This window comes from Bidens hawaiensis, unplaced genomic scaffold, assembly GCF_021521415.1.
Source record: "Bidens hawaiensis isolate Kalapana, Puna unplaced genomic scaffold, B.hawaiensis_p1.1 tig00026606_1, whole genome shotgun sequence".
In the NCBI taxonomy this organism is placed as follows: Eukaryota; Viridiplantae; Streptophyta; class Magnoliopsida; order Asterales; family Asteraceae; genus Bidens; species Bidens hawaiensis.
Window position 1 is genome coordinate 20,748 of NW_027494274.1, and position 24,636 is coordinate 45,383.

Consider the following 24,636-nt stretch of genomic DNA (forward strand, 5'->3'; position numbering starts at 1 on the left):
TAACTAAAAACGATCCATTTAACCCAATCATCTAAATGTGTCAAGCAAACTGGTAGGTAATAATGAGGTTGTAAACGTGTTAATCAGAATAATGGGTTGACTTGCTTAACTAAATAGGTTGGCGGGCCAATATCTTTGACTAAACAGGTTAAACATGTCAACCTGAACATAACATGTTTTTTTAAACATGTTAGAAATGTCAATCCATAAACTTCGTATATTCTTATTATGTTCAAAAATTGGCACTTCTGCGAAACGCATAAATCTATTAACAAATACAATATTTTGATTAAAGTAAACATCAAAAGAAAATTAGCTATTAAGATATATAAAAAAACAGCTTATCCCACAACCACAAGGAAAAATTAGTTGTTAAGATATATAAAAAAAACAGCTTATCCCACAACCACAAGGACAGACACTAGCTGATTGTAAAATACTCTATAGAAGTCTATCATGAGATTTGAGTAAACAATGAACATAGGTGTGAAGTTTCAGGCTACATTTATTACATAAAAGGAACTACAAATCTATAACAAAACAGGAATATCAATAAAATGCTACAATGATGATACATTACATGTGAAGAAGAAAAGTAAACATGTATTTAGCTCAATTTAGCCGTTATGAGTCCTTCTAACGATCCGATGAATCCCACAGCTGATACAAAAAAGCAACCAATGTTGAAAGCCTTAAGCGCGACCCATTTTCTTGACCAAGGTACAATCTTTTTCTGCACAGAGTACATCTCCACGGGGAAATACACGACTAATGGCCAAAAGTTTAAAGCCCATAACACTCCCAACACTTCATTAAAATATGGAAACAGCATGGCAATTCCAGTTGTGGACACAACATATATTGTTCTGAAGCATAGTCTGAACGGATTTAGCTGAAATGTCGTTAGTGACGGTACCTTTAGTTGGTAAAACGCGTTTACAAAATTACTGTCCGGGTATCTCTCAGAAAACCATGTTTCCACAAGTGCAAATACGGGTTGACCAAAGACCTGTATAGCATTCATAAAAATGAATATGAAAAGTTAGTCAAAGCTTACGGTTTGACCCAAAAATGGAGGTGGTAACTTCAACCTACTTATTAATAAATGGGTTGATTCGGGTTATGTTTTTTTATTTGGCATGCCAAATGGCCGAACAGATTGAAATTCATCCAAAGTGCACTCAAATGCCTTAAAACCTCCTAAATCGCTTAATAAAGAAGATTAGATTGCAAATGTATGTATTATACAGATTCTGTTATTACATTTAGCGCGCTATTTATTGGCCCATACTCAAATTAAGTATGTTTGTGAGCCGGTCCAGCCTAACCCAACCCTTTTTGATCCATATAAAATTTAAGTTTTTGGCTTGTAACCCGTTACGCCACTTCTGTTCATAACTCATTGAAACCGAATGCACAGCCCGAACCGAAGAAAGTCGGCTGGTTGAAATATGTACAGTTCGGTTCATGGTTTGGTTTTAACGGTTTGACGGTTTACGTTTCAGTTTACAGTTTGAAACTTGGAACCGGTTCATCTCAGATTAAGTTTTTTGACACGTGCCTTAACCTGACCCATTCATCATGCCACCTCTACTAGGGGTGTTCATAACCCGTCAAACCGCCCAAACCCAAGAAAGTCAGCCGGCTGAAAATATGTACGGTTTGGTTTTATGGTTTGAGGGTTTAGGGTTCAGTTTACATTTGGAACTTAGAACCGACCATTCAACATTGTATTATTATTTTTTAATTTAGGAATGTAATTATCTATACATATTATATACATGTTCAGTTCTTATCATATATTAAGTTAAGACAAAATTACCCTTCTGTGAAATTTATAAATTTTTGTATAAAACCGGCAAATATGAACCGTAAAACCATGAAAACCGGCTGGTTCGTTTTGTATTTTCTACTGGTCCAGCTCAAAATATTCATCAAAACCAGCCAAACCGGACCACAAACACACCCCTAACGTCTACCCAAATTAAAAAGGAAGTACCTGATATCCGCCAACAAGATGAAGAACAACACAAACATTGGCCAAATCAACAAGCCAATAGGGCTCATAAAACCCGAACCCAGTCAAGAGATTTCCAGGTGTGTTGTTTTCGAAGGCTGCATAGCCGAAGCTCCCACAACACAAATAGAAAAAGGTGGTTATAACTATTGCAGACCTTGAAGCTTTCTTCATGGTTCTCCTTTCAGACGGTGGTGATTTCAACGTATCCTTTATTAATAATGCAATCAAGATTAATTATTTATTAAAAATCATGCAACCAAGTAAGTCCATTTAAGAAAAGAACCTGAATTTCTAAGAGGATTATGGAGTATGGATAAGCAAAAGCTATATCTCCAAGACCTTGAAAAACTAGCCATACTTTATCAGTTGCAGAAGCTGCTGGAACTCCTCCAATACTCCCCATAATCTCCCCATTTGCTGAGATACCAACATAATATTATTTTAGAAACAAGAATATATGATGCATTACATTGATCCTGCCTAATATTGATTTGCATTAACAATCCAATAATAAAACAATTAAAGGAAGATGTACCAATAACTTTTGCAAAACCAAACCCCAAACCAATGATGGAATAAGCAAACGACATAATGGCAGCGACAACCGACAACCAAGCCAGGTCATGGAAGTTTGGTATCTGAGACATGATAATTTGCACAACTCCAAACAGTAGCATATAGATGCTATCTGGATATGAACAAGCTGCATCATGCCCTTGTTCATGGTAACAATTTGATTTCAATATTGCCCTGCATCATGTTGTCAAACACCTTACAATGTCCCAAAATTAATGCTAATAAATCCAATATATGCATAGTAAAAATCTTTCATTATCAAACAAATATCCACATTAGTGGTTCAAATTTAGAAAAAATTGATAACAAAGAGACATCAAACTGCTTCAAATGCATAAGTTATCAATATGTTTTGCTAAAAAGTTCAAAACCAGTAAACTTGATTCACCTCATACTGGTTGCAGTTGCAATAGTGTAAGCAATATCATTCCCGTATAAACTCTCATTTAACAATACTGCACATATCTTCTGATTCTTCTCCCCTGCATTTTAAAATTCTTCCAGATTCAATTTGAAGCCATTAATGCAAATATGCAATGGAGACTTGGGCTGACTGGGGTTCATGTTCATTCACTAAGCTTTTATCGGACAAACAAACAGTTCACGAACACCTAACCGAAAAAAACTTCTTGTTTGTGTTGGCTAACCGAGAATGAACTTCACTAAGGCAATGAACTTGCTCGTGAACAGTTCACGAACACAAACAGGGTTTAATTTGTATTGGCTAACCGAGAATGACCAGTGTCAACGGTTCACACCGGCTACCAAGTTCGTTCTTGTGATTTTTCTAACATTCATATTCATATGATGATTTTACATATAATTAACCACATAATACTAATACATTTTGTGTTCTGTAGTCTGTAATTATGCTTAAATCTATACGATAAGATTAAAAAAGTCATTGAAAATAATAAAAACCTTTAATGAGCAAACAAAAATTAACGAACACATTATCGAAGGTTCACGAACATAGCCTCTGTCCGTGTCCGCTCATTTAGTTAATCCAACAAAATTCCTTGTTCATGTCCGTTCATTTATTAAACATAATCAAACTTCCTGCCAAACAGTTTGCTAAACGTTTACACTAAGAATATTAATCTGCATGGAATGCATGCATAGTGACTGACCTAAATAACAATTAACAGCTTGAGTAAACGACGCATTCCTATCAGGCCCATACTCTGAGTGCGGAGATCTATAACAATCGGACAAAATGGACGTAGAAACGACGGTCGTGGCAGCGAAAACGACGATTGCGGGCGGGCCGAAGAACCATCCGAGTTGCGCCAAGCTCCAGCCAAGAGACAAGACACCAGCGCCCATGACTCCGGTTATTATATGAGCAATTGCCGTCCATATCGTCCCTATTATTAATTCAACATCAAAAACAAATTCAAATAAAACAGAAAATCGCTTCTAATTATTATTATTATTATTATTATTATTATACCGGTTCTGTGTGAGAGGAAGCCTGATTCTTCGTCGGATGAATGTGAATGTGAGGGTTTGAGTAATGGAGAGTGATCCTGTGTGCGATTTGGTGTGGCCATTGAAGGTGCGTGAGAGTGAGAGTGAGGTTTTGTAGGGGAAGAGATTGGAGGAACGTGTGAGGGAGTGTGTACGTGTCACCTTTTGCTTATTTTTTACCTTTTTCTCTTCTTTAATTTATTTATAATCTTTAAAAAGTTTTATTCTAGGCTATACTTTTTCTTTTGTACCAATATATACATTTTTAATATTTTATAGGGAAGAGATGGAGTACAGGTAGGTGACAAGGCGAAAACAGGGAGACATCCTTCTATGTCTCAAATTTGTCGGACGATTAACACGTTATAGAGTGAATTTAAGAAGTTCGGATGCTTATGTTGTCGAGAAAAGGGATATTTTTGGCAACTCGTTCAGATTCATAAGATTCAAAATGGTGGCTGATGTTTTAAGAATGGAGAAGTAACTCAATATGGTAAAGATATTGGAGGCTAAAAAGATGGTGTGTCGGTGGCCAGATTTGATAAGAACCATAAACATACAGTGGTTAAAGATCGACATGAAGAGGTGAAGAATAGAAAGCCGGCTGGGATGGAAGAGGACCCAAGAACTTTTCAGGCCTCTTCATTTCTTGCTGGTAAGTCGTATAAAGAGGCGGCTATGATAAATGTAAAGGTGAAAGAGGATCTTTTGAAGAAGAAAATTGAAGTTGAAACTCTGCATGTTTTAGTAGGAGTTTTGTACTGCGAGTGGCAAAATAGGGGGTTGTTAGTTATGTTTGACTTTAACGATAAAGCTTAGGTGACTGATTTCCTTGCAAGATCCGAGTTGTGGGAAAAGATTCTGTTGTCAGCAAAGGAAAGGGATGGGCAGGAGTACCCCCGAGATCAAATTGCTTGTTTAAGAATGCCTGGCCTACCTCTCCTTTTTCAGGATAATAGGATGTATGATTCGATTGGAGAGAGGTTTGGGAGGCTGGTATCACCCTTGGAGTTATCTTGGAATAAGTTGGATAATTCTGTCGGGGTGAGTTATGTGCTAACTTCGGTAGAAGCGAGAATAGAATAAGAGGTCACTATTGTGTGGGAAAATGCTGAGTTTCTAGTATGGATTAAGGTAGACGTGAATCCTTGGATTCCGAAGTTAGGGAAAGAGGTGTCACATCCTTCGTTAGGGAAGGTAAGGATTCCAACAAATAACATGGTTGATTTGGAGGAAGGGGAGATCGGTTACAAAACTCCAAGGAAAAACCCTTTCGAATGTGGCCGGAATGATTTTCCAGCGCCGACTCAGCAAGAAGCTCAACACGGACCGGGTAATAATGATATACCTTGGAAAAATGGGGTGCATGGGGAAGGGTCGATCTTTTGCATGGAAGATGAAAGTGGTTTAAATGAAGGTGGGGTCCGGTCTCTATCATGTCAGGCACGCTTGAGGGTGGGATTAAATGTGAACGTTGAAAAGGGGTTGAATTCCAAGATGGGCCATATGTCTGAACCTAAGTCAAGAAAGGGGCCCAAGAGGGTTATTAGCCCAAATCTTTATAGCACTTTGGAGGAGAATGTGAATGATGGGCCGAAGGTGGATCAGGTCATCGCAATTCCATTTCCAAACTTGGATTTACCTTTGGATGAGGTTCATCCTATGGGAGTCGAAGAAATATCTCATACACAAGAGGTTTTGTTCGATAATAGTGGGGGAAAGGGAGTGGGGATAACGTGTGCGAATATATATATAAAATTTGAATAAAAGTTTCACACAAATCGGGTTTTAAAAATGGTTTTCATCAACAACCAAACCGCACACGAAAGGCAAGTGTACCTATCGTTTGTAGCAAAGTATCGGTAAGAACCGAGTGTCAATCCATGGACACGGCGAACTTTTGATAATAAATCTTTGTAATTAATTTAACCGAACAAGCAATCAAATTGATTTTTCAAATTACTAAACTAACATATAACAATACAAAGCAAATAAAATACAACTAACAATCAATCTAAACAAGGCTACTTAGACTATGCATCCAGTTAAACTTAGTGACAAAATGACAAAGATAATGGCAAACATCATGAGCAAGCATCAATATCAAATTTCAATCAACGCAACCTAACACTAACAACAAGCATCATGATGGGTGTTTTTCAAGATAATAACCATAGATTAGTAAGTTTGTCAAAACTACCTAATCTTATAATTAAAGGAAAGCTAGAATGAAAACAACAAACTAACCACCTAAAATCATGTAAAATAGACAAGTTTAAGAACACTAGTTAAACACATGAATCTTTTAAATTAACAAAATATAAACTAAGGATTATGGCCTTAATCTCTAGCAAACATCAACCAACTCAAAGAATCATGTTATCACCATACAATTTTTCAATATCAAGTGATAGGTTTCATGCTTGTTAAAATTCATAACCAAGTTAATTTCCACTAGCCATTCCTAACTTAGTGATATGAACAAAGTATGCATACACAAGTTAAGTTCATAAACAAATACTCTACACATAGTTTTCCAACATATTATGGCCAAGTATCTATCAAACTAACAAGACTAGGAATTAAAACAAGCATTCAACCATTAAATTCTATTCAAGAACATATCATAAACTTGAAGAACACCAACTTGCCAAAATCATGCATAGATAAAATATCACATAAGTAGAAGTTTCAACATAATCTAAGTAACAAAAGTATTAGCCCATAAGGCTCGATACAACAAACAAAATCAAAGTAGTCTTACAAAGCATTGTTAAGAACAAGAAATTGCAAACTAAGATGAATGATGATTGCTACTTGCAAGGATGATCATACAAGATGGAAGCCTTGAATTCTCTCTAGCAAACACACAATAATTTTCCAGCAAGTTAAGAGAATTCCCCTAAGGCTCCACACTTGAAATGGAGGTAATGGAGGTGTATTTATGCTTTCTGTACGTCTGGCATGGGCCCATGCACGGGCATGCACGGTCGTGCATATAAGTGGAAAGTCAACACCCCACTTTAGCCTGACCAAAAGGTCAAATTTCTCTGTTCTGGCACAGTCATTGGCACGACCTCGCACGGTCGTGCACGTCCTGCACGGGCATCCGCACAGGCATGCACGGTCGTGCAGGTCTGGCAGAATGCTGTTTTTGCCTCCGAAACGCCATTTTTTCGTGTTTTCTTTGTCGGGCGGGCGCCTAGACTTGCAAATTCACAAATAACTCAAATAAGTACCTAAACCAATGAATTTGCATGGAGTTTGGTATAAATATGAGGTTAATTTGATGCAATAAGATGTACACTTTGTGTTACATCAGGGGATGAGGCAACCGGTAGTTTGGAGGTGGAGGCGGTACCTGAGACTCAGTCGGCTGGAACAATCGATGATGTTTTGGTTACAAATTCCACCCAGGAAAAAGTAGAATCTGAAGTAGAGAAGACGGTTGCTACCGGTGGTGAAATCAGAATTGATCTTCATCATCATTTGGATCAGGTCAGATTGGTTGTCAATGGTGAAGGGGGAATCTTGGGTAATCAATGAATATCTTGTCTATTAGCATCAGGGGAGTTTGCATTACACGAAAACAAATTGGATTTCGGATTTAAACACGTGTCACCGGCATGGGCGGACCCACATAGTGTGGATCAGGGTCTCGGGACACCAATGTTTTTTAAAAACTTATTAGAAGTGGTATATTAAATTTTTTGAGAACCCCATAAGATTTAATACTTGGAATCCATACTTTTAATGTTGATGTGGTTTGGTGGAAAGTTCCTTGTTTTATCTTTGAAAGGTCAAAGGCTTAGTTTTTGTGTTAATTTTTTTGTGTTATTCAATCATTTGATTGTTTATGTTGCAATAATAAAATTGGAAACATTCAAACACCTCTAAAATACACATCATTGTTTTCTACTTTATGCATGATTTTCTTTGGAAACATTCAAACACCTCTAAAATACCAGTTTTATTTTTCACTAGTTTAAGTTAATTGTTACTTTTCGACACATGCTTACAAGAGGGTGGATGTAGGTTCTATCTCAAGCGCGTTAATAAGAAAATAGTTAAACAAAGTGATCGGTCGACAGGAGCATAAAGTTGATAATTTGAAAGAAAGGGAAAAAAAAGTGTTTATGTGTCAACCCGACCCATTTTGGCCCGTTTCAGGTGGTGATGATTGAAAAAAAAAATTATTATGATATTGTTTTTTATTATGTTCTTCGCCTCGACCTGACCCGAACAATGACCGACCCAAAAAATTTGAACACCGAAATATGGGACCCCATTGGCAAAAAATCCTGGGTCCTTCACTGGTCACCGGACACATTTTCTAGCCATTCAAGAGACGAAGTTGGTCAATTCTAAGCATTTTAGGATTAGCCAGGTATGGGGCAGGTCAATTTTTGATTGTGAGTATGTTGATTCAGTGGGTCGTTTAGGGGGTATTCTGAGTGTTTGGGACCCTACCTATTTTATAAAACATGGGGTAATTAAGCATAGGCAGTACCTGGTCATTCATGGGAAAATAAGAGCTTTCGGGTTGTCTCTCAATGTCATTAATGTGTATGCACCAAATGATGTTGCTGAGAGACGAGCTTTGTGGGGGAGAATTGTTACATGTGAGGGGGGCCTAACGGCTTGTGTGTGTTTGTCGATGGCATTAATTAGGTTATGCCAACCTCGGAAAGGTTGAACTCGGAGTTCGTTGGGTCAAACGAGAAGAATAACTTGTTTTATTTTAGGATTTGTGTTACGCATGACTTTTAAGTATTTTGTGAGTATTGTTTAAATTCAAAAGTTAGACTCATGTTTGAATGTGATGTTTATGGATTGAATCATGTTATGAATAAATTTGTGTGTGGATGATAGCCATGTGATGTGTGACTTGATAAGTTCTAGCAAACAACAATGTTGGAATAATATGATACAAGGTCTTTCAAAAGACGAAACGAGACTTGTTGTATGAGACAAGAAGCGTAACATTGGATACTTCATGGACAAGCTACCTTGGACAGCTAAAACTCATGAACACCGCTCGATAATTGTGAGCCTAAGAATGGTGGAGGCGGCTAAAGAACCAGAGATAGTTCAAGCAAGGTGGTGATTGTGTGTGCAAAGGTAAGCGAATACAGGAAGTATTCCTTTTTACAAGATTAAGCAGGTTTCGAGGATGAAACCTCTTATAAGGTGGACAGACTTTGTAACATCTTACTTTTGAAAATAATAAATAAAGGAAATTTTAGTATTTAATTAGGTGTTAATAATTGTTGGTGATTAAATAAAAAAATAAAATAATATAATGGAGTGATATGCCTAAATATAAGATATGGACTTAGAAAGAATATGGACTAGAGGGGTATTATGGGCCTAAGGTCCATGGGCTTAAGGTATAAATATACCTTGAACCCTTAAACCCTAGCCATTTTTCCATTTTTGACAACACACACACCCCTTGAATACAAGAATTTTGCAAGAACAAGTTCAACATGTTTCAAGGAAAACAAGAAGTAAAACGTTAAATTTCTAGATCAATTAGAGGTACGTTTTAAGTTATCAGCTCGTTCGTTTAAGTTTGGCTCGTTTTTTATTTCTAGATCTAGATAAAGCGGGGTTTCTAAACCAAGATAAGAATCGAAACATGAACTTAACCAAGTTAGATCTTTGGTTTATAATAATAATAGTATAGTTTGTTTGGTAAATAACAACAACAACAACAATAATAATAATAATAATAATAATGTAAACAAGAAAATAAGGGGAAATAGGAAGCGAATGCAACCAATATATATTAAGTTAGATGGGGATTATAACATCTAGATATGTCAGTTGGAGCGGTTAAGGCTGTGTTGTGTGATTGGGAGAAACCGGATTCGAGTCCCTATTCTCCCAATCCTTTTTGCGAGATGGATAAATGGATTTGGGCTTGCCATGCAAATCCGAGAACTCATGTAAATCCGAGAACTCCATGCAAATCAGAGAACTCCATGTAAAGTAGAGAATTCCATGCAAATCAGAGAATTCCATGCAAATCAGAAAGCAATGGGCTTTGATGCAAGTTAAAGCCCAATTGCCCTTATGAGCTGTCTGGGCTTTGATAAAGTACACTTACGAGCCATTGGGCCTAGTCCACTATAACCTAAGCTAAGTCAAGCATAATAACCCGAACTAGGGGTGCAAATGAGCCGAGCTACTCGAGATCGGCTCGTTAAAAAGCTTGATCGAGCCGAGCTTAATCGAACCCGAGCCCGATCTCGAGCCTAAAAATAAGCTTATTTAATAAACGAGCATGAGCCCGAGCTTCACTTATCGAGCTCGAGCCGACTCGCAAGCCTAAACGAGCCTGCCATTTTTATAATTTTTTAAAATATATATTTAATAATTATTAATTAATATATATAATGTTATGAAAAATTAAATAGAAATAACGAAATAGTTGATATATAATAAAGTTATAATAAAAATAATTAATATATATTATTTTATACATAAGGTTATAATAGAAAAAAAATTATATAAAAATAATTATAATTATATAAAAAATAGTTGATATATAATAAACGAGCCGAGCCCAAGCCGAGCTCGAGCTTGAAAATTTACTCACGAGCCGAGCTCGAGCTTTGAAAATAGAGCTCGAATCGAGCCGAGCTCGAGATCTGTGTAAGCTAAACGAGCCGAACTCGAGCCTAGTTGAGCTCGGGCTCGGCTCGTTTGCACCTCTAACCCGAACTAACTGACCTCGTCAACTCCGTTAAGTCCCGTTAACTTTTTAAAAGACAAGTTAGCCGGTTAATGAAAGAAGTATATGTATTTACACACACACACAGTTTATGTTTTCGGGGCTGTGTGCATACTCGTAAGTGATAAGTTAATATCCTTACTTTAACTAGTAAGTGAATGTTATGCGAATGTTTTATGTTTGTAGGAAGGCTATGAATGGTCGTATGGTTAAAGGGTTGGCAGTCCCTAACAATATCTGCGAAGGTTAAAGGGTTGCAGACCCTGACAATATCTGCAAAGGTTAAAGGGTTGCAGACCCTAATAACATCTGCGAATGTTAAATGTTTTCAGACCCTAACAATATCTGTGAAGGTTAATGGGTTGCATACCCTAATAATATCTGCGAAGGTTAAAGAGTTGCAGACTTTTCTAATATTTGCGAAGGTTAAAGGGTTGCAGACCCTAATAATATCTACGAAGGTTAAAAAGTTTCATACCCTTCTAATATTTGCGAAGGTTAAAGGGTTGCAGACCCTAATAATATTATGCGATGGTTAAAGAGTTGCAGACTCTCCTGATATATGCGAACTTTACAACGTTGCAAACCCTTATAATTTCTGCAAAGGTTATATGGTGAAATGTTCTTTATAATAAGTATGAATGAAAGAAAGATTAGTAGGTTATGTAAGTAGGTGTATCCTCGGATATATATATATATATATATATATATATATATGTATGGTATGTTGCCTGTTAAACCAGTACTCACTCAGCATAACTGACGTTTAGCATGCACGCAAGCAAATATGATTAGGTAGCTGGCTTGAGGAGCACACATGGCAAAGGAATAAAGAAGTTGACATCTGAAGATTCGAAGTTATGATGTTTTGTGATGTTTGAACTTAGAAAGATATGTTTGAATGTTTTGCGTTGATTTAAGATTATGTAATGAATGGCTGATGTTTTTAATATTTTCGCGAAAGTTTTAATTCACTATGATATTTAGAACCGTGTTGAGTAAATCCAACGACAACGTAGGACACCCCGGTCTAAGGCCTTACACACTTTTAGGCCATAAGTTAGGCTGTGACACTTCTAGTTCACAACACCGCAACAAAAGACTTGGGGAAGAAGAAGAATATAGTATATCTATATCTGATTTGTTAACCCGTTATTAACTAATTTCCTATAAACCAGTTACTACCAGATTCAAACAAGCGGTTGCAAACCGATTTGTATTATTGAGCTCTGAAACTGGTTTTTTGGTTATTTTAATTAATTATTTTAAAACTGGTTTTTTTGGGTTATTTACCGGTTAACATGTTCGGTTATACTTATACCCGAAACTGGTTATACTGGGTAGAGGTTTCCTAACTAAAAACCGCTTAGTACCTTACCGATTAACCGGTCTAACCAGTTATTTGACCCGTTAACTCTAACCGGTCTAAACTGATTATTAATCGGTCTAACTGGTTTTAACAAGTTTGGGTTTGAGCTTAACAAGTTTCGTGTCTTAACCAGGTCGACCTGTTTAAGACATGCTAAAATTTGTGTCATAACAGGTTAAAGACCCGCTAACCTGTTAGTAACCTGTGTAGATTTTTAATTTAAAAAAAAAAAATAAATATACACTACTTAAGACCTAAACCTATATAAAAAAATATGTACGACATTTCACTCATGTCCGCCAAAATAATGGATGTTAAGATTTTCTTTTATGGTTTTTATTTCAAGTATGTCATGGATTTGTGATTTTTTGTTTTATATATGTTAAGGATTGTGGTTTTTGTTTCAAATATGTTATGGATTATGTATTAGTTAAGACTTTTATGCTTGTTTTGAAAATTTTTGTTTCATTAAATATGTATTGTTCACTACACACATGTCCCGTAACAGGTTAACCAGCTACTAAGCAGGTTCGTTTTCGTGTTTAGAAAAAAAATGACACGATTGGTTATTATGTCGTGTTTAGTACAACAGGTCATTGTGTCTTATCGTGCGGTGTCCGACATGTTATGACAGCCTTAACAGGGGCTATGTTTGGAGTAGGACTTTTCACGGTCCGAGCCGAACCGAACGCAACCTTGTTCATACTTGGTTTGATTTGAAAGCGAGCTGAACCGAGCAAATTGAATATAAAGAAACGAGCGATATTTTTATGCTAGATTTCGTACAAAGTTTTCAATTTTAAATTTCTAAAACTCTAAAATATCATTAATTCAAGACTTTCAACTCTAAAATGTCTAAACTTCTAACTCTAAAATGTCTAAAGCTCAAAGCTAACAAGAAAACATATATAAAATGAGCTGCTATGGTTTAAATATGAACTTTAAAAACAATGAAAAATAGTATATTTTTATACATATACATAAAATTAATAAATAAAAAACAATTCGAGCTGTGATCGAACGAGCACTTTTCGAGTAACTTCCGAGCGAGCGTTGAGCATTTTGGACGGGCGTAGTTCGGAGTGAGAACATAATAAGGATTATAGATTGGATGGATGGTGACAACTATTTTCGACAATGGCACAAAAGAGAAGATTTGGTTAAATTAAATCCTAGCCCAATTTCGAAATGGAGCCCAAGAAGGCCCAGTAAAGTCATAACATAACATAACATAATATATGGTTTTACTACATCTCCCTCTAAAACCCAATTTTTGGAACCCTAGCTTCTCCGCTTGCCACAATGAAGCTCGTCAGGTAATGACATTATTCTTTCTTTTCTAAACGTCTGTTACTTTAATCTTCATCTTCTCAGTATTAATTTGAAGTAGCATTAGACTACTGACGTTTCTTTTACCCCTTTGTGTGTGTGTGTATATATATATATATATATATAGGTTTTTGATGAAGTTGAACAACGAAACAGTCTCCATTGAGCTCAAAAACGGCACAGTTGTCCATGGAACCATCACAGGTAACTTATTTTCACTTTTAATTTAATTAGTTTTTGGTGATAGTATGTAATGCTAGGGTTAAAATGGCCTGTTCTGTTCTGTTGTTTTCTTTTATCTTAGCGACTCTTTTTTTTTTTTTTTAAATTTGTAGCAGATTTTTATCAGGCATTCAATTTAATTGTTTTTATTCACTGAGATTTGCTATCAACAAACACTAGAATGACCCGGTTGCATGAAAATTTCCCATGGTTATTGTGATTTGAGACCAATGGGCGTGCTTAGGGCTGGCTATAAACGAACCGAATGCCCGCCGTTTCGCGGTAAGCTTAACGAACGAATATGAACATAGGCCGCGTTCGTTCAATAGTGTTTGTGAACATTCAGTAATGTGTCCGTCTGGCCATGTCTACTATTAATATTGTTATTTATTTATTTTGCTATGTAAATTGTTATGTTTTGATTACTATGTAAACTGTTAAAAGTTTTTATAGATATTTTGGGTGTAATTCCGGATTAGTTTGGATTTAGGATTATTATTCTGGAATTAATATGTAATCGTTTATGTTAGTTTGTTAGTGTTGTTTATGTTCGTTTGCTAGGGCCTGTTAGGTTCATTTATGTTTGTCTGTCCATTACCCTCCTGTTACGTTTAATAGCGTTCGTTTACAACATTAATGAACGGACACGAACAAACATGATCAAGCTCAATTCTTTACTGAACTAACACAGACACAAAGTTTTGTTCGGTAGAGTGTTAGTGAGTTGTCTGTTTTTCCGACAAAAGCTTAACAGACGAACACGGACAAGGTCTTGTCTGGTTCAGTTCGGTTTGGTTACTTTACAGCCCTGGGCGTGCTTTTACGAGGGTGCAGTTCTTTAATTGCTTGTTATTTGGCCTTTAAGACAAGATTTTCCTGAAACTATATCTTTGGAGTTGTAATCTTAAGTTTTGAGTTTATGTAGGGTGGTATATTCGTATAGATGTATTTTGTTCCAGTGCTGACTCTACAGTCTCTGTAGATGTGGATATTTGTTCATTTGAGTTTTTAGTGTTTGGTTGTTACGGGGGAATAAACCATGCTTTTTATAATGACGTGAACTAAGCATTACCTAATTTAATCATTAATTTGGGACACAAATGACAATAATAGGTGGTATTTTTGCTTTTAACTCTTTATAACTTAAGTACTTAACAGAGTTCAACTATTGTTGCAAGGCTAGACTGGAGAGGTTTTTTCATCTTTTTTATAAGAACAGTGGTTGTTCAATGAATAGCTAAGTACTATGGTTTTAGAAGTCTTTTAACTTTGTATGGATGTATGTTCACTTCGATGTTAAAATACCTTTTGAGGGTTACTCTAATACGTGCTAATCTGGAATGATTTTGGAAACAATTATTAATGCTGATTTCACACTCTAGAAGATTGGATTGGCAACCTTTTTCTTAGTTAATTATTGATTTGACTGCTACTGATTAGAAGTCATTGTCGGCTTGTAATGTACACAAGTCGTGCTATTAGTTTAGATTTGTTTTCTGATAAGGTAGACATGTTTTTAAGTATGCATTTTAATATGCTTTATGGCGTACGTTGATGTTTTTTAAAACAGGCACATCATACATAAGTTGATAAATAGTTGTTTATGATAGTAATCATGCTCTAGTTCTAGTTTAAATGTCATTTGTCTATTTCGGGAGGGGGTCAAGTGCAACTTATATATTATATAAATAGGTAACAATAACTAATAGGGAGAAGAGAGTATGTTTATGTTAAAGATGGTATTGCCATGGCTCCTGCATATGCGGTGAGAGAGGGCTAGGCCCTGGAATCTTTTGTAACCTTTTCTTTTATGTTTTCGTAATACAATCGTTCGGTCAATATAGTTGTGTATTATCACTCGTGTTTATTTAAATGTGAGTTTATGCTTGCGAACTCACTCTAATCTGATTGTTATTGTATAATGTAGGTGTTGATATTAGCATGAACACACACTTGAAGACGGTGAAGCTGACACTGAAAGGGAAAAACCCTGTAACCCTTGACCACTTGAGCGTGAGAGGCAATAATATTCGTTACTACATACTTCCCGACAGCTTGAATTTGGAGACTTTGCTAGTTGAAGAGACGCCTAGAGTCAAGCCCAAGAAGCCAACTGCAGGTAAATTTCATATATTTCAGTGTTCTTTTTTATATGATACAATACAACCATTTGTTGACAATTCGCTTTGGCTTATTCATATTATCGGGTTTAGATTAAAATTTGGACTGTTCGGATTGGGTTATTAAAACGAATTGTGTGGGTTATTTTGCTGCCTTTATTAGATGGAGTTGCTATTAATCTTTATAAGTATATGGTTTGACTTTTCTACATTTGATTGCAGGGAAGCCTGTGGGACGTAGTCGGGGCCGAGGACGAGGTCGTGGACGTGGCGGTCGCGGGCGTTAGTCATATCACTATCTTTTGTTATATGTTATTTGTTAAGCTATGTGGAGAGTGTGCCTGTGGTTTATTTATGACCCTTGAATATTAAGATGGTTTTGATGCGTCTTTTCAGACATGATTGGCAACATGCACTTAGTCTTGTTTTGTTTATTCATGTAGTATGACATTTTAATCTTTAATATTCACCTGACCAGTATTATAATGTAACTTATTGAGAAATAGTTGAGCTTGAAGGTACTTTGAACAACCTTGAAGATAACCGCAGTTTTCAACTTGAATAATTTAATTAGTCGTTTCCTGAAATCGTTAATAATTTGGCCGCAAATTTTGTAAGAACCAAAACAATGTTGATGAACTTAATCACCTGCAGTGTGAACTGTGAAGAGATGACTACAAAGTTAATATGTAGACAAGTATTAGAGAGCAACTGTGAGATGGTGAAACATAAATTGTAATTTGTAAACTGTAAATGCAGCTTTTTTACTCAGTAAAAGATTGCAAAAGAACTTAGCTTACCTTAGTCTCGAAAAGAAAAATTATAACGAAAACAATAAGAACAAAAGTCAGGCCCTTACAAAACAAATTTGGCTAGTTAATTTTATTTAATATTAGCAAACATCTAAAATTTAACATTGTGCTGAGTAATCATTATCAATTAAACCGTCTTTGCAACTGCAGGCAGTGATTTTAGAAGCATGGGTGATGGTCGGCGCAAGGTATGATTAAGCAGAAGCATAAAAGTCAAAAGAGTCAAAGCCCCAGCTTGGTGGGCCGTGCCGAGTGAAACCGGCACATAAGAAAGAAGAGTTGAAATGCCTAAAGTAACCTGCAATCATATTTACTTTAATCAATCACTTAACATGTTCAGTTAATGTTACAAAAGGTAAACCAACACTGTATGTAAAATACCTGTAGAGCAGCCATCCCTACAGTGCTTCCAATCAAAGACCGAACAGCAGGATGCAAGTCAACTCTTCTTGTTGACCACCATAAACCACATATTGATGCTAGCGTTGCAGTTGCAAGTATACGGTGATCAAGCTGTATAAAAGGATACACTTTAGTTTCCATTAAGATTGAATCTGTTAAATATTTTACTACAAGTTTTCTTATTATTAAAATTAAGTTTTTAAAAAAGCAACCTGCACGCAGGCTTGTAAATAAACGAACACATACAGAGCATGTTTGTGTTCGTTAAATAAACGGACGGTTTTTTCATGTTCGTGTTCGTTTGTTAAGAAAATGAACATGTTCGCATTCATTTATGTTCTTTCGTTAACAATAAAAATGAACAGTTCACGCACGCAAACGAGCAAAATAGATGAACAAACATGACAGAGCTAAAACCAGTTAGAACTAATGTGAAAAACAATGTGTTGGGCCTAAAAAGTTATTAAAATTAAACTACGATGTAATGGGCCAAAAGATTTAAGTGAACATATAAACAAACGTAAAGAAAGAACTTAAACAAAAGTAAAGTAGCAAACAAAAATGAACATAAACAAACGTTCACGAACATAAATGAACAAACGAGACATGTGTTCATGTTCGTTCGTTCAACTAAAAAATTTTGTTCCTTTATGTATTAAATAAATGAACTTTCTGCCAAACGGTTCACCGAACGTTCGGTTCGTTTACGTGCCTACCTGCACGGTTGTTGTGTTCTCAAAGAAGTTACGGATAAGTGGCTTCATACTCAGAACATCTTCCGGGATCCACGAATCACCCATCTTTGGAAATGTATTAAATGCATGTCCCTATAAAAGTGTTAACATAAATTAAACAAAAAATGGGTGTCCAAGTTTATTATAATCCTTTTAAAAATGCAATACTATTTAGTAACTAACATACTGCATCATTTCCTGCCACAAAAGCACCCGAGACCGCAGTTATACCAACAATGATGCCAACTGGAAGAGCTAACCGTACTTTTGCAGCCCCCTTGACCCAGGCCATTGACTCGGTTGGCGGTTCGGGCATAACAACTGTAAGAGCGGTCCAAAAGAGGCCACAATATAGAGCAAAAGCTGAAGTTAAGTGAGCCGCTAGACGATACGGGCTTACTCTTGGTTGAGAGTACTCTGAGGGTGGCTCCTTAATAAATTAAAAAAGAAATAATATTAAATATAGAAATTGTTCAGAATCCAAATCATCATGACCCGTCACCCAATTTGCCCGACCCATCCATTTTGCCATTTAGTTAAATGAATGAACATGAGCACACGTCTTTCATTTACATTTGTGAACGCTTACGTTCATTTCTATTCGTGTGTCTATGTTTGCTTGATTTCATTCATTGACGTTTGTTAATAAGTATTTAAATTTTTAATATATTTAGACCCAATTGATGGTGTTTACATTTACATTTAATTGGTTTTAGCTCCTTTATGTTCGTTCATCTATGTTCAGTTATGTTCGTTTGTGAACCATTTGTTTTTACTGTTAACGAATGAACATAAACAAACACGAACACGGTCACTTTCTTAACGAACGAACACGAACAAGAAAAAAACGTTCACTAAATTGCTCGTGTTCGATCGTTGGTTCGGTTAACCTTAAACGAACGAACACGAAGATGCTTCGTTTGTGTTCATTTACATGCCTAATAGAGATAGAAAGATGACACTTACTTCTAAACCACTTTTAACCATCCACCAGCCAATCAACCCTTGGCCACCACCAAGAGCAAACAGACCCGCGAGTCTAATTCCAAGGCGTATATTAATATAACCCTTTCGTATAGAATATGAAAACGGGAGTGCAAACATCACCCCGAGTGCCCGTCCCCACATACGATGCATGTATTCCATCCAATAAATGAACTTAAAATCATCAATATTCATCCCTCTGTTCACACTGCAAGTAACAATATCATGTAGGATCAGTGAATTATATCATTAGCTGATTTCAACTGAATATTAACACATAATATTGTCTAGTGTCTACCAAAGAATAGGCCTGTGAACGAACCCGTTCCCAGGAAAGTTCGTTTTTAATAAACAAACGAACATGAACTGAAAATTTGCTTATGTTCACTTAGAATATAAACGAACAAACATAAACGAGCACGAACATTTTCATTTTACTAACGAATGAACATGAACAAGAAAACTTGTTGAATTAAATGTTCGTGTTCGTTTGTTGAGTTAAAGTTAAACGAACGAAGATGAACACGTCTCGTTTGTGTTCGCCCGGTTCGTTTACAAGCATACCAAAGAATGTAGCAAAACAATTGAGTACTCCTTAATTTCACTCTCAATTAGAGCAACATCAAATTTGCAATTTTACTGTAGCATTAATATAGTGATCTTTGTGGAATGACGATCCACAAAGATGTATCGACAATGCAATTATACGTGGTAACAGCTGAAAAAAGGATCTTTCTAAAACAAAGGTGCATTGGCATCATAAGTCAATGAAAGTCAAGCAAAGATACACGTACAGATTATTAAACTAACCGCTTGAACTCAGGGGATTGTTTATATTTCTCAAACTCAATCAGCCAATCTTCATCTGATAAAGAAGGAAGGCTGCCAGTAAACTTCCAGTCGGTCATTGAAAGGCCAGATCGTGTAAGTCGTGTGACACCGCCAAGAATAACCATACTGAAGACCCATGCAGCCGATGCAAAAAGCCATATTCCTATTGCTTTCTGAGCATGAGGTCCCGCTGTAACAAGAAGTTTAACCGTCTCCTTGTTTTCCTTGCAAGCATTTGCAGCCATAGTAGACATATACTTAAAAGACGGCTTGTATGAACCCTAATAAATTAAAAAATAATAATAAACTGATCAGATGCAAACAAGTAAATTTGTATCATTAACAGAACTGAAATTACACACAGCACACTATTTCAATTCAATAACAAAAAAAAGGAAGACATCACTATTTTAGAGCTTAAAGTAGCATATTGTTAGCTGCCTTATGCTTACTCATCATATGATTATTCGGTATTAACAAGAACACAAATTAAAGATGTTTAGCATTTATACCAATTCATCATAAGGTAAATCATTCATGTACCTAGGGTTGCAAACAAGCCGAGCCTCTTGCGAGCTACTCAAAATCAGATCGATAAAAAGACCAAACCAGCTGAGCCTTACCGAGTCCGAGCTTTAACGAGCCTAGTGTATTTTTAAGTTTCTACACTTCTGTACTTGTGAGTATTAATTTCACATTACACAACCAAGATCGAGCTCGAGCCAATCTTAGGGTCATCAAGGTTTTTCTCAAAAACATATAGATATAGTTTTAATTTATATAAATTAACTAATAAATAACAAAAGAGCCAAACTCGGGCTTGGAAAAATGACTCCCGAGCCGAGCTTAAGCTTTAAAAAAGGCAGTCGAAACATAAGTTAAATGTTAAAACGCCTAAAAATGCCATTAAACCGGGTAAGGCCCGAACCAATGAGACAATGTTATTTACCACTAAAGGGATCCGGATTATTGTAATTGAAGAATGAATACCTTGTTGAGCTTATGCAAGGATCGAAAGCCATTGATGAAACAGCTTCTGGCGGTGGGATTAGTAGCATTCCGGTAAGTTGAATAATAATAATAATAAGTATCCGGAGATAATCGACCGGAGATGTTATTCCGGCCGCCGTGAGATTTGATTTGATTGATGAATTTGCTTCTTCTTATGATGGTAATCAATCTGCCTCCAACATTTCTTCACTGATTTGATTTGGTTGCCAGGGTTTAGTCAGAGATTGAGTGCCGTGCAGAGGTTTAAGAGAGTGAACCGGCCGGCTCAGTCATTGATTAACGTGGATGGAAGATGACCATCAAATCAAACCAATTTTTCGTAAATTTGGTTTCACAAATAATACGAATTTATTTCAAAAAATTTATTTTTTGTATATGGACCTCCACGTTTCTCAATTATTGCCAATTACATCTAAATCACTAACTCCGTTAAATTGAATCGTTAACTCAGGGGTAGACATGTCTCTTCACTCTTTCTTTATTACACAAGTACAGTGCCAAAATCGTCCCTAAAATTTGATCACATTTGTTAATTCGTCCAAAAATATTATTCTTCGCAATTAGACCCTCGATGTTTCCCGACTGTTGCCAATTTCGTCCAATTTGTTAACTCGGTCTAAATTTAACGTTAACTCAGGGGTGTTACTGTCCTTTTACATATTTGTTTACATTGTTATTATTATTACACTGAGCTAAACCCTTTATATGACTAAAAATAAAAAACAATAAACAAACATGTAATATATTGGATTCAAATATAGGAATCGTGAAATGTTATATATTGTTAGGGATGAGCAGTTACCGTTTGGTACCGTCGGTACTGAATCGGTACCAAGGTTTTAAGTTTTCGGGACCGGTACGGTACCGGTATTTCCCGAATTTTGTCTCAAATACCGGTACCGTCCCGGTACTGGTACCGAACCGAACATTTCGGTACCGGTACCCAACATTTGCGATTTTCGGGATCGGGATTTTCGGTACCAGTACGGTACCGAGCTCATCCCTAATATATGTCATGAAACAAACACATAATAACAGTAATGTAAACAAACATGGTTAACGTTGAATTTAAACTGAGTTAACAATTTGGACGAAATTGGCAACTGTTGGGAAAAATCGAGGATCTACTTGCGAAAAAAATATTTTTGGATGAAATTCGCAAATATGACCAAACCTCAGGGACGATTTTGGCACTTTATTCATATAATAAAGAAATAGTGAAAAGACATGTCTACCCCTGACTTAACGATTAAATTTAACGAGGTTAGTGATTTGGATGTAATTGGCAAGAATTGAGAAACGTGGAGGGTCCATATGCAAAAAGTAAACTTTTTGGACTAGATTCGCATTATTTACCAAACCACAAGGACGAAAATGGCACTTTACTCAATGAATTATTTAGGCGTAGATTATGTTGTATTAATTGGTCTACGCTAGGTTCAGAGTTTGGCTTGGGTGTTCCTTCGGGAAACCATACCGTCGATTGCCACTTGACAGCCGTTGTGCCACCACAAGAACAGAACTCTCTGGCGTAACACACGGTGGGACGAAAACCCGGGTGGGGTCAGGATTCGAACCGACAACCTTTGCATAAGGCCTAGCTCAAATCCTTCATTGCCAATATCTACCCAAATATGTCACAAGTGAGATTCAAACTTGAGTATCCACTAGAGAACCCAAGCCTCTTACCACTAGGCCACAAGTGGGGATACAGATACAAATAGTTAATCAAACAAAATTTTATGTTCATATTTGTGCATTTAAAAAAATAAATAGAACATTTTGCAAGCTGGACAGTTCACTAATCGTTTCGTTACTCTCAGAATTGTTTCAGCTTATGAAATATATGCATAAAATTTACAGGCAAATGGGAAATAATAATCTCAACTTTTGTGTATTGGCTGATAATAATCTCAACTTTAAAAATCACAACCAACGGTCCCAAATTTCAACTATTTTTGTCTCAATGGACCTCCGTTAAAAAACACTTAACATCGTTATGTTTTTTCCCGAGCTTCAAACCGTTGTTTTAGGGCTTTTGATTGAAAGAACGATACGAATCATTCGATGCAAAACTTATCTCGAAACAATTATCCAAGCGACAAACCAATGTTTCAATTCAGGTGTTTGAATTTCCAATTAACAAAAGGAATATTGGTTTTAAATAATTCCAACTATGCCCTATTGGTATATAGTAGTCCCAACTTCAAAGTTGGTTGGTGGCGGTACTAACAAAAGGGCTATTTGTTTTAAACGAACCACGACACGACTAACGGAGGTTAACTCCGTTAGTGATTTGCTAACGTGGCCCATCTAGGTGTAAAAAAAAAGATTACGTGGACGGATTACATAGCATTTCAGATCTTTTAATAGAAAACAAACAAAAATTCACCCCCATCTCTTTTACTCATACGAATATAAGAACCCTAATCGATCATTAAACCGTAAGCCCCCAAATCGATCAATGGAATTGAGCTTATATGGCAAGATGTTGTTGATGAAGGAATCCAGTGGGTGCGCCATGGTGTTGTTGTAGGTTGTAGGTGGCGGTGTTGGTGCAAATGGTCGGCCGACGATTTCAGGCGAACCTCCAAACCTCGTGTGGCTCAATCTAACGTGTATATTGACGGCCCTTGCAGCTTTTCCAATTTATGAGTCAATTTTTGTTCAGATCTAGTGATGTTAGGCTGGTTTAGGACGACAGATCAAGGTGGATCACGGTGGTAGTGGTGCTTAGCGGCGGTAGAGAGTGTGTGGAGCGGTGGAGACACGACGGTGGTGGTGGTGGTGGTTAAACCGCGACAGAGCTGCTGTCAGTGTAAAACTGTTGGATGGTGGCTATTAGGTGGTTATACACAAGACCATGGTTCATTGTGTGGTAAGAAATATTGTTGGTGGAGGGTTAATGGTTTTCCACATTTTGCTCTAAATATATTTTCCACGTAAGCATCCATGTCGTCATCCACATATTCACCACACAAGCATATTTTGACAAGTAGGCGTGCCACGTTAGAAAATCACTAACGGAGTTAACCTCCGTTAGTCGTGGCCCGTTTAAAACAAATACCTCTTTAGTTGGTACCGCCACCGGCCAACTTTGAAGTTGGGACTACTATTTACCAATAGGGCATAGTTTGGATTATTTAAAACCAATATTCCTTAACAAAAATCAAGGCATTTGAATCACCGTTTTGAGATAAGTTTTACATCAGTTGAATAATATCATTCTTCAGATCAAAAGCCCTAAAACATCGGTTTGAAACTCGGGAAAAACATAACGGCGTTAAGTGTTTTTTAACGGAGATCCATTGAGACAAAAATAATTGAAAGTTGGGACCGCTGGTAGTGATTTTTAAAGTTTGGATTATTATCAGCCAATATACAAAAGCTGAGATTATTTATTTTCAATTTGCCAAATTAAATTGTTATAAAACAAGCCTTATAGCTAAACAATATAAGTTTGAGATGTCAGGATAAAGAGGAGCATTTTATTTGAACTGTAGAAAGAGAAACATTCAATTAAGGGAAAATTTCCAAAATGTCCCAATTTAATAAAAAGATTCCAAATATATCTCTTCAAAATTCAAATTCCTTATTTGTCCCCTTACTAACTCGCCGTCGACTCTACATTTGGAGTTCGAGACGACATGTGTATTAACTCGTCGTCTCCCTGCCATGTTAGCTTAAAACTCACCATCTCACCGTCATGTTAGCTCAAAACTCGTTGTCTCCCCGTCATGTTTGCTTAAAACTCGTCGTCCCCCCACCATGTTAGCTAAAAAATTCTACCTTATCTTACTAAAAACATGGATCTTAAATTAAATAAAAAATATTTAAATATTTTTAATTTTATTGGTTTTTAAATTTTTGTATATAGGATTTTGGATAATAAAATGATTAAGAAAACTAATGCGTACCATCAAAATCATTTTATGCGTGTCTTATTTAGATATAATTTTTTTCAAAACAAAATTTATTAAATTTATGTTTAAGCTAACATTACGAGGAGATAACGAG

At 36.3% G+C, this 24,636-nt stretch overlaps 3 protein-coding genes across 3 annotated transcripts; 1 reads left to right on the plus strand and 2 right to left on the minus strand.

Annotated features, from left to right (window-relative positions):
* Positions 1-403: 403 nt before the first annotated feature.
* Positions 404-7,134, minus strand: LOC143573642 (putative amino acid permease 7). Its single transcript, XM_077058466.1, has 7 exons — positions 7,095-7,134; positions 3,727-3,963; positions 2,985-3,078; positions 2,556-2,770; positions 2,304-2,437; positions 2,000-2,227; positions 404-1,009 (listed from the first exon to the last, which is right to left on the minus strand). The coding sequence occupies exons 1-7, from the start codon at positions 7,132-7,134 to the stop codon at positions 608-610; spliced, it is 1,350 nt and encodes a 449-aa protein (XP_076914581.1). The 3' UTR covers positions 404-607.
* Positions 7,135-13,446: 6,312 nt separating this feature from the next.
* LOC143573643 (small nuclear ribonucleoprotein SmD1a-like) lies at positions 13,447-16,202 on the plus strand. Its single transcript, XM_077058467.1, has 4 exons — positions 13,447-13,490; positions 13,631-13,707; positions 15,653-15,844; positions 16,068-16,202. The coding sequence occupies exons 1-4, from the start codon at positions 13,477-13,479 to the stop codon at positions 16,130-16,132; spliced, it is 348 nt and encodes a 115-aa protein (XP_076914582.1). The 5' UTR covers positions 13,447-13,476; the 3' UTR covers positions 16,133-16,202.
* Positions 16,203-16,769: 567 nt separating this feature from the next.
* LOC143573644 (heme A synthase COX15-like) lies at positions 16,770-19,883 on the minus strand. Its single transcript, XM_077058468.1, has 6 exons — positions 19,588-19,883; positions 18,760-18,985; positions 17,981-18,223; positions 17,776-17,886; positions 17,039-17,170; positions 16,770-16,955 (listed from the first exon to the last, which is right to left on the minus strand). Exons 1-6 carry the CDS (start codon positions 19,860-19,862, stop codon positions 16,785-16,787), a joined length of 1,158 nt encoding a protein of 385 aa, XP_076914583.1. The 5' UTR covers positions 19,863-19,883; the 3' UTR covers positions 16,770-16,784.
* Between the last annotated feature and the right edge of the window lie 4,753 nt (positions 19,884-24,636).